Source organism: Ceratotherium simum, chromosome 37 (genome assembly GCF_057802395.1).
Source record: "Ceratotherium simum simum isolate JZ-2026a chromosome 37, ASM5780239v1, whole genome shotgun sequence".
Lineage (NCBI taxonomy): Eukaryota > Metazoa > Chordata > Mammalia > Perissodactyla > Rhinocerotidae > Ceratotherium > Ceratotherium simum.
In genome coordinates this window covers 7,725,706-7,736,613 of record NC_141936.1, presented here as the reverse complement: position 1 = coordinate 7,736,613, position 10,908 = coordinate 7,725,706, and the positions used below count along the sequence as shown (strand labels likewise).

The 10,908-nt window shown below is 44.8% G+C and overlaps 1 protein-coding gene across 1 annotated transcript in view; it reads left to right on the top strand.

Annotated features, from left to right (window-relative positions):
- Nucleotides 1–8,846: 8,846 nt before the first annotated feature.
- The window catches only part of TRPM8 (transient receptor potential cation channel subfamily M member 8), a 78,377-nt gene continuing 76,315 nt past the window's right edge, over nucleotides 8,847–10,908 (top strand). The window contains exon 1 of the mRNA XM_004427705.2: nucleotides 8,847–8,963. Coding sequence (XP_004427762.1) covers nucleotides 8,847–8,963 — 117 coding nt within the window. The remainder of the gene's footprint in view (nucleotides 8,964–10,908) is intronic.

Here is a 10,908-nt window from a genome sequence, read left to right as displayed (position 1 = left end):
AACCAGTCCTATGTTCTCAACATTTTGGGACCATAAAGAAGCAAGTTTTTCTTAAATCAAGACCATGGCGAAACACAAATTAACATCAAGAAAGAATTTATTCAAATAGTCAATATTCTTTGATAATAAAAGGAGAAAAGTGTATTTGACTTATTTTTACATACTATGGTTCCTTTAGTTTTTTTCAGCTTCTGAAACATGCTCGTCACTTGTATTATTTAGAAGCAGGAGAGAAAGACTGAGGGGTTGGATGAATAATTAAAGCTTTTATTTCTATTTAGTTTTGAATCCGTTATTGCCAATGCTGACTTTTTCAGTGTGAAGATTCTTAAGCTGAAAGTAAAGAAATGGTTATTCCTTAAGTCTGTTCTATATGTGCTGATACAGATATACTGATCGTGATAGGAGTTTTAGCTGTCAATATCTTGAGAGCATAAAGAACTTTCTTTCAAGGTTGTGACTTTGGATTTATAACTCTAAAATTTGGAACAATGTTGTTATCACCCATTATTAATTTTTTTGTCTTTCTTAAGAACTGATGTTATTCTTGGCACCTTTGAAGACAATAGGGCATCATAGGGCCGCCTGCCTTTCTCCATATTCTGGGGGACTCTCAGCAAATAGCACCTTCAAGCATCGTCTGCTGCCTGAGTCCTACCTCCTGTCTCTCACCTCTATTCATTGGGGTGGGATACATCGGGATCAATGACTTGAGAAACCTCTATTGGCTTTTGCCATTTTCCCAGTTTTCACCCATGTATTCAAACTTCAAAACTGTGGCTGACAAAAATGTGGCAGTTAGACAAACAGCATCATGCCTGTAACAAACCAAATCTCAGTTCTTCTCTAGGGGTGAGTGAGACGTGGGGGTGAAGGTGAACATTAACCCTTTAGGGTCCCTGTAACTCTTGCATGCACCACCGCAGGCCTCTGGCCAAAATGGGAATCGAGAACATTTCTCCTGATGGTGTCATTTATATTTGAAGCCTCTGCAAGTGTCACACTCATTACAATGAATAATTGATAGGAGTGAAGAGTGGAGATGGCTGGGGTTTGGTATGGGTCCTTTGGAACGTTCTCATCAGAGCATGAACAATCCAGTTCCTCTCTCGTTCAGTGTTATATAAGGAGAAGTTCTTATTTATCCTTTTTTACCATAAAGAGACTTAGAACTATACATTCTACTTGAAAATGACATCTTAGGACTGATCTGACCACAGCGACAGGCGGGTTAAAAGGTAATTTTAAAAATATGCCAAATGCCAGTCTTGTCTCTTAGGACGATACCATAGCAGATGGATTTTTTTTTTTCCTTTTGCATTGGGCTTACAGGACACAAGAGTATTCTGTTAATGGGTGACTTCTAGATTATTTAAAATTATTCATGAGCATCAATAATAAAAGTAACATTAGGCCAATCTCTGCCTCAATCCACAATATGAGGTTTCTAATCCTTTATTTAAATTTTCGTGGTGTATTAATATAGTAAAAATGATAATCTGGTTTTCTACAAAGAAGTATTAAAGCAGCACAAAGTAGCTTAACGTTTAAGGATGGCTTTCAGGCCAGCCTGCTTGCGTTTGAATCCTGTGTCCTCTACTTATCAGCTACATGATTTTGGGGAAATTATTTAACCCCTCTGTGGCTTGGTTTCCTAATCTGTTTAAGTGAGAAAATAATAATTCATGTAACTCATGGGAGGATTGAAAGAGTTGACACATGTGAAGAGCTTAGCACTGTGACTGGCACATAGTGGGAATTACGTAAGACCTAGCTGTTATTTATTCCTGGCCTGATGAAGATGCATGTTTCATGTGCTAGCAGGACAAATTTGTCTTGTTCATAAATTCAAGGCGTAACCCCAGAGGAACTGTAAGCCAAAATTTATATGATACCGCTTCTTAAGCATCCTGTCAATTACATGCTTGTGTTTTAAAAAGATTTGATTAAAAGCTTTGAAAAAATTTGATTGCAGCCTAAGATGAGGGAGATATTGGTGTTAAGACAAATAACACCTAAGACATTGGTGTTATTTGTAGCATCCCGGTTTAGCCTACTGGTTTTCTAAAGTGGGACCCCCGACCAGTAGCATCAGCAGCATCTGGAAACCTGTTAGAGATGCAGAACCTGTGGCCCACCTCAGGTCTGTCAGTACTCGAGAGGGGGGCCCAGCAATCTGAGTTTTGGGGATGTCTCAGTGATTCAGCCCTCCGAGCGATCACGTGTGTCCCTGAGTCGGAAACTGGAGAAGCTGTCAGCCTTTAGCATGGGACTCCTGTCCCTCCTGATACCTATGGCAGTTGACATCTTCATCTATTGTGAAGTCTGAGAAATGTGAATGGTGCTTCAGAGTTCATTGTGATTTTAATTTTTACTGCGTTAACCTCCGTGGTGGGTGTTAAGATTCCATTAATTTCACCAGACCCATCTGCAATCTTTGAGAATAAGGACCACAAATAAAAATAATCGAGATATTGGTGAAAATATAAAAGCAAAGATTTTACATCATTAAACAAATAGGTCCTAAATCTGGCAGAAATCCCAGCTATCTCTGTACTGGGGGCCCATCCTTTGGGTCTGCCATAGAATGGCTTTCATTGAATTTGACCTTGGTGACATATCTTCAACTTGCCTTCAAGACTTCATAAGAAATAGCCACACAGTTTGGTGCTGTAGGTATTGCAGAGTTATGTCATGGGTGTTTCCCACTGTGTGGCCTAGTGTTCTTTTCACAGAGGAGTTTTTTTTCCCTTTTAACTTATTATTTTGAAATAAAAATAGATTCACAGGAAGTTGAAAAACTAGTGCCAAGAGGTCCTGTGCACCCTTTACCCAGTTTCCTCCAATGGTCTTATCACATGTAAACAAGGGATAATATCAAAACCAGGAAATAGACTTTGGTAGAATCCACAGACTTTATTCAACTTTTACTCATGTGTGTGTGTAAGTTTTATGCAATTTTAGCATGAGTAGATTTGTATAACCATCACAATCAAGTTATAGAACTGTCCCATAACTAGAAAGATTCCCCTCGTTGTCACTTGTAGTCACACCCATCCTCCCTACCCCCTGCCCCTACCTGCAGGAGCTCTTTGTATACCAGCCTCTGTATCAGAACACTTGGGTTTGACCTTGCTTTATGGACACTGTGAAGTTTGCAATGGATCATGTTCATCCCTTGGCTTTGGCCCCTGGCAAGATTAGGGTGCAGTTTCTAGCAGCCCCCCACAAATAGGCTTGCGTCTGTCTCTGGGTCCTTTTGAATGTAAATCTATTTAGCTCCTCTGGGCTACTCCCAATTTTTCACCCCCCACGCGGCCTAGGAGCTGAGCAGATAAAACATAAGTTTCCAAAGTGAGTGAGGAAGGGGGGAGGGCCATGACACCATGTTGCTTTTACTTGCCCTTGTTATGAAGCTCCAATATTAGTAATGGCAGTAATGATAAGCCCCAAGACTGGTAATGGTAGTAATGATAAATGCACTAACTATATTACTCAAGCATCTTGCCAAGCCTGCTGTCGGCTTGTCCTATTTAATCCTCACAACAAGTCCATGGGGGGAGACACGTTTTTAGAGATAAAGAAATTGAGACCGAAAGGGGCTGAGGTGCCAGTCTGTGGTATAGCCCAGCCTCACACTTGGTTTTCCTGACTCCCAAACCCCTGCTTCTGTTTTGTTTTGTTTTTTCTGTACCACTACAGTCTTCATTTCCCTCCAAGTTTGATTATAGGGATAGATGTTTCTTGGTGTGTTTATTTAAATCCCTCATGACATTGTATTTTTCATTATTAAAGACAAATCCTTCTTTCATTTTTGCCTGAACTTTTGAATTTTTGGCCTGTGGTATGATGCTAGAACTTTCCTGGCGCATTCCCCAACCCCACGATTTTTCAGAAGTAGAATAACATAGTGAACTGAGTTTGTGAGTCACATGAAATCATCCTCGTCAAATGTCGTATTAAACATCATGGCGCGGGCTTGGTGGCATTTACTAGTGGATTCCTATTGGGGAGGTCCCGTAGGTGGGGTTAGTCTGCACTGAGCACCACAATTTTCTTGACTTCATTTTCCCACTTCTTATTGAGAGTTCCATCAACTTAGAGAAATACGCTCAGATAGAGTTAAAGATAAAGCAAGAGGACGGTCCTAGACTTGAAACTCATGCTTTTAAGCAATATACTCCACTGCCCTCCAAATGGGTGGAATGCCAGTACCCCTTGTATGTGAATGCCAAATACTGCAAATCTGATCCATAGAAAGAGGCAATGTCTGACAGGCAGTTTTAGTGGGGTTTCAAGATCATAAGATTTATATATCATGGTTATACCATGTTAGATTATCTTATGTCGTGTTATAGTTTCGTAGTTACGCAATCACATTTTCCAAGTTGTATTAGAAACTCCAACTCCTAACTGTTGGGGGCTACAGTGAGAAAGTCCACCACCTTTAACTTCCAGAACTTGGTAAACCTTATTTTTCTTCAAGTAAAGTGGTGGTTCTCTTGTCCATTCCAAGAGACGGGAGCTGCGGATCCCCTGACTTCCTGTGTAGCTAGGTGACCGGGAGCAAATGCGCAGAGCAGACCAGAGCTCCAGAGCTGATGTTTCTAGCTGCTCTTCAGCAACAGAAGCCTTTCCTCAGAGGGAACCTTCTAGGACCATGGAGATGTAAATCTGATAAAGGCAGCACCACTCCCACTGATGTGGGGAGAAGTCCCTGAGCCCCTCACACCAGTGGTACCCTGAAGACATGCTTTTTAAACCACTGCTCAAGACTTGTCTGTTGAGTGAAGCCCTGAAAACCCAGGCAATGTCCCCAGCAGGCCTCTGCTCTGGGTCAGACTGGCATTTCTTCTCTGGAGTAAGTCAGTCCAGAGAAGACTAAGGTGCTGGGTGGGATAGGAAATCAGCTCCACGTCCAGGAAGGATTTCAAAGAATATGATGTGAGAGAGGAAAAAAAAAAAAAAATCAAAGTTTTTCATCAGTATTTATTATGTTATTGTTCATTATCTTTTCCTTTTTTCTTCAATTTATTATTTAACTTCAATTTGTCTTCAATATATCATTTAGTGCTGAAAACCTCCCCACTCCTGCCTACCCCAAAAATCTTTCTACTCTATGCTCTGTTATTATCATAATTATTGTGTTTGCCCTGTACTTTTCTCTCTCCCTCTCTGCTAGTTTTCTTCCCCCAAGATTTAAACATGATCTCACCTCTTTAGAGCAAACAAGTCAGCAGTTGACTCTCTCCTCCCCTCTAGACCCCACTCTCCTTGGAAGGAGAGGTCTGTCTGCACTGTTGTCTTCACGCTCACTTCCCAGTTCTGAAACTAGTATTGCTGAGGTCACTGGTTATCTTCACCTTGCCCAGCCTCTAGACACTTTTCCTGCTTATTAAATATATTTTCCAGATGACATCAGAATATATTTAATTTTGGTACATGTACCAAGTGAAAGAATAAAATGAAAATCACTCATAGTCCCATCCCCCACATATGGCAATGGTTAACATGTGGGTGTATTTACTTCCATGGGCCTTACACACATTAAACATAATGCATTGACTTCCCCGCAGCCATAGCTGCCTTTCCTGCAGGTGCGTCACACGTCAGCTGCTGAGTCACCTTTATAAGGAAGCCGAGAGGGTGAAAGACTCACTCAAGGTCGCAGGGTTACAGTTGAGCCCAAGCTGACTGCCTCTAAAGCCAGAGTTCTTAATCATTAGGATTTCTTGCCTCTCAATTTTTTTTTTCTTTTTTTGGTGAGGAAGATTGGCCCTGGGCTAATGTCCGTGCCCATCCTCCTCTACTTTATATGGAATGCCACCATATAAATAAGCGATGATTGCGGTGCGTAGGTCTGTGTCTGGGATCCAAACCTGTGAACCCCGGGCCACTGAAGTGGAGCGTGTGAACTTAACCACTATGCCATGGAGCCGTCCCCAACGTCCTAATTTTTTTCTAGTCACGATAAATCACAGTAATTTTTCCACGTCATTACAATACACCCCCTTCACAGCACCATCCTCTTACTTCTTCTGGGTGTAATGTTCTCCCATTGATGAGAATTTAGGTCATTTCTAATTTTTCCTATGAAATGAATATATTTTGAGTATAACTTTTTATGTGTTTTTGATGATTTCTTTTATCTAGATTCTCCAAAGCCAATTCATTAGGTCAGCAATGATCATTGTAAATGCCTTGCGACATTACTGCCACACTGCTTGGCTGGCAGTAAAACGATCTTCACCCCCACCCAATCATGAGAGTGTCTGTCCCACCACCCTCCTCCCATCATCAAACAGTATCATTTGAAAACATGGCCCGTTGGTGTTTCATGGTTGATGGACTTTTGTTGTTTTTATTACAAAGGAGGTTTGGCATGTTTCTGTATTTATTAGCAATTTGTGTTCCCTCGTCTGGTGGATTTGGATTCTAGCCCTTTGCCCAGTTTTCTACAATTTTGTTAGTATTCCTTAGCATGTGATGATTCGACTGATTTCTTCCTGGTGAACCTTTCATTTCTTCCTCCTCCTACTGGTTGTCATCTTACTTTTCCAGTGCACTCCCCTTCAGGGCAGAGTCTTCTTTCCCAAGGTTCTGGGGGTCCCCTCTGGACCTCCTCTCTCTCTCCAGGCCCTCCCTGGGGCCTCTCTGATCTTTTCCCTTGGTCCTTGGCCCTACATCCCTTCTCCTAATGCCCCATCTTCCTTCACACCCAAGCCTCAGATCCTGAATGTGTTTAGATGATTGATAAACAGATACCAGGAATACCCATTGTGGAAGACGTCGTAAAGAACACCTCGACTCATAATTAGTCAATGTGAATGCAACTGGCTTCAGAAAACCAGTTAGAAACTAATGCGTAATGAAGGCATTTGAGATGTCAGAACAGGGAGATTTGCTGCACATCTTACATGGCTTTCTCATTTCTTGTTTAACCGGAATGTGATTAAAAAGTAAAAATACAGTTTTTCCTTTGCAGTGCAATAAGCTGTTTTTCATCGTGAGACAAATGAAATCATTTCCTGACCGTCAGTGCCGTACTCAGAAGCAATTTGCTGTATGGGGATCATAGTAAATACCTTGCAAGATCGATTAGTGGTTTTACCATAATGTATGTAAAGTAGCAGTTAATACTCTGAGCCTCTCTTTGAAATGCCTGGGGAGAGAAGTAAAGGAAGCGCTCTGTGTTTTAAACAGCCTAGACCGACTGTTCCAAGGGAGGTTTAAAGAAGCTTCTGGTCTCGGTGGGGTGGGAGAGTTTTGAGCCTGGCCTGGAACGGGCGATCTGGACAGAGGGGTTGGGCCCACTGGGCTGAGGGCTCAGCAACAGTATGGCTGAGCCGTGAGTCTTAGGCCTCCCCACATCCAGGGCTTATGGAATGCAGCGGGAAAGTAATTTGCAAACCGAAGGAGGATTTGGAGGGTGGGAAGGGGTGTTACCTATTCATTTAAATTGTTCACTTAACGAATATTTGTACAGATCTACTCCCTGCACTATGCCAGACAAGGGAGATCTGGTCCTTGCCCTCAGCAAGCTAACAGGGCCAGACAGGTCACGAATCAGGTCCGGACACTCATGGCTTGGTGGGGAGTAGAAGATGCTGCCAAAGCAGTAACCTGGCACCTGCCCTTGGGCATCACAGGGCACCTCCCTGAAGAAATGATGTGCGAGTGAGGCTGGGAGGATGACCAGGAGATAACCAGACGGAGGGGCTTGAGGAAGAGGGTTCCAGACAGAGGGTGGGGCTGCAGATGGGAAAGGCGGGGCCCATGTGAGAAGCAGGGCCCAGAGGGAGAGGGAGGTGTGTGCTGTCAGGCTGGGAGGAGGGCCCAAGTGGCAACCGTCGGCTGCTGGAGAGGCGGGTGAGGAATGAAGGAGGTGGGACTGCCACTTGGATGTGGTGGTGACAGGGTAGGGGGACGGTCACGGGCAGCTAGGAGAGCTTGGTGCCAAGAGGAAGCATGGAGACACAAGGAGGCAAGAGTGTAGGAGAAGGATGATGCTTTCATTCTAGAAATGTCATGTTTACTGCGTCTGCGGACAACACGGGATGTCCTGTAGGCCATGGGTGGTTTTTGTCTGATGCTTGGGAATTGGCTCTGAGTTAATGTTTGGGAGACAAGAGGGACATAGAGCTCCTGCAGCTTGGGATGGGAGGGTCTGAGTTTGAGAAGAGCAGGGGGCAGCCCAGGAGACGTTTCCATGGCAACTGAGGTGTCTGTGATGCCCCGGCTAATGGCCTGCTCCGGAGCCTGGGAGGGAATTGCCAGCATCCCTGGGACTGATGTGCCAGCTCTGAGTCTAAGGGTGACCTGAGGCACACTGACCCTCAGGCCCTACACCACTGTCCGTCAAGGTCCTTCTCCCCCTTCGCTTGGTTGGATCAGGGCCAGGATCCTTCTCCCCTGCTCATGGCCCTGTCCTCTCATCCTCTAGCCCATGAAAGCTGCAAGTTACAGTTTGTTCTGCAAGTTTCTTTTACTCCAGATTCATTAACTTAGATATAGCTATTGCAAACCTCCTGTGTGTGGTGGTCTGTGATCCCACCTCGGAGAGAGGGCACCCAGGAGGGCCCTACCCGAGGCGTGAGGGACCAGGGAAGAGTAACTGAAGGATGGAGACTCAAGCTGGGTCCTGGAGGATGAAGAGGAGGGAGGCGAGAAGAGCAGGGACAGGGGTACAGTCACTCCACGGGGGTGGCCGATGGAGCATGGGACGCTCTGCAAATGGCCAAGGGGAAAAGGTGGAGGGAAGGGGCTTCGTGATCAAGCTTTGAATGGAGCCCTTTTACTGTTTGTAACCCAAACTTGTCCCTCCCCCATTCTCCACAGGAGAACAGATGTCCTTTGAGAGCGCCAGGCTCAGCATGAGAAACAGGAGGAATGGCATGCTGGACAGCACGCGGACCCTGTGCTCCAGCGCCTCGCGGAGCACGGACGTGTCCTACAGTGAGGGCGTAAGTCGAGGCGGCGCCGGGCAGCGCCGCCATCCTGTCACAGTTAGGAATATTTGGGGACCAATATTCTTTTTTTAAAAAGATCAGATCTCAACATATAGTATTTTGTTCTGTGAGTTATTTTTGTCAAATGTAGAAGCATTTCCTTGTCTGTGCCATTTTCCAGCATTCCTATTTTAAAGATTGTTAAAGTAGCCTTAATAAGTGATTAAATAATGCATTTGTTATGAAATTTTAAGTACCGCACTTTTAATATTCATTTACTATTTAATGCTTGGCGTTCTTGCTTCCAGTCCTGTCAGCTCACCTCAGAAATGATTCTTGAGTCTGAGTCCTTTTCTTCAACCCTGTAGCTGGGACCTCAGTTTGGGTCCACGTTTGTTTCCGCCATAGCTTCTCCTGTTCTCTGGGGTGCCCACCTGTCTCATTCCAAGCTGGCACCATGTTGCTTTCAGGACGTGGAGACACACCCAGTCAGCCCTTACTGGATGGGCTGGCCTGGGGGTGGGGTGGCTGCCTCTCCCATCCCTGTCCTTCCGGGCACCTGGGTAGTTCCCACAAGTGTTCTGCTCACTCGCAGGTCATCGAGAACACTCTCCTTTGTCAGGAAATACAGACGACCTTGCAGACTGAGACCACGGTTCCCTCGTGACTGTAGTGTTAGGTCGGGATAGTGGCTGGCTTCAAAAGAAAGGAAAGAGGAGGGGTTGGGAGTGGGGATGCTTCTGGGGTGCTGGGCACATCAGGATTTTGATCTGACTGGTGGTTACATGGGGGCTGACTTCGTGATCCATCAGTGAGCTGTAAAAAACAAACAAGCAAGCCAAAAATTCTGTCCCCCGACCCTGCGTATTTAAGGAGGCTCCGGCTGTCAGAGGCCGTCCCTGAACTTGCCCACTCTGGACACTGTGCATCTCCTTAGATTTTGGAGACGGCACCTGGTCTGAACTTAGCCCTGACCCTGCAAGAAATAAACTGTGGGCAAAAGATGGTGGTGGCCTCTTCAATGCTGCCCCCTCGTGCTGTCCTCCTTCAGCCTCAAGCAATGAAAGACATCTGGGAGGGCAGAAAAGGCCTTTCTAGATGGCACGTGGACTCAGGCCTTGGTGCCTCTGGGAGATGGACAAAGGCCGACTCTCTTGCTGAGCTCCTGCGGGCTCCCACTGGATATCCTGGAGGGTTTTCTCAACCTCTCAGAGATGTGGGCGGCCCCGGGGGTAGATCTTCTGAGACCGCCCACAGGAGTCTCAGTTCTGAGGGGTTCCTGTTGTCCTCTGAGAACACATATTTTCAGCAGAAATTTTTAGCAACAAAGCAATTTTTATCTCTACCCCTCCCCCACGATCATTGATTTCATATGCTCATACCTCTGTTGAGCTTTCCTCATTTGTGTTAAGCAGACTTAAAATTAGTTAAGAGGAGAGAGAATATTACCAGGAAGAAAGGGCATCGCAGGTTTTCAAAATTTTTGCATTGGAACTAGTGTAGAAATTATTTGTGCTTTCTACATTTTTAATGGAAAAGAATGTACAAATGTAAATTTTCAGCTCAAGGAAGACTAGTGAAATGAACGCTCTTGTACTCACCCCCAGCCTAAGGAACAGGCTATCAACAAGACTTCAGCAGTCCTCCACGTACCCTGCACGTTGGGGTCCCTCCCTCTGGTCAGAGATGACCACTGTCTTGAATGATGTGTTACTCATTCCTTGTTTTTATTTATAATTTTACAATTTGCATATGTATCCCTAAACAATATGTTGTTTACTTTTGTCTGCTTTTGATATATGGAATTACACACCGTCTTCGTTTGGGAGTTTGTTTCTCGACGCCGTTGTCTTTGCGATTCATCCACGTGGACAGGTGCAGCAGGCGCTGATTCACTTCGCCGCTGTGTGGCTCTCCACCGGGTGCTTATGTTTATCCAGCCTGAGGCGGGTGAACATGT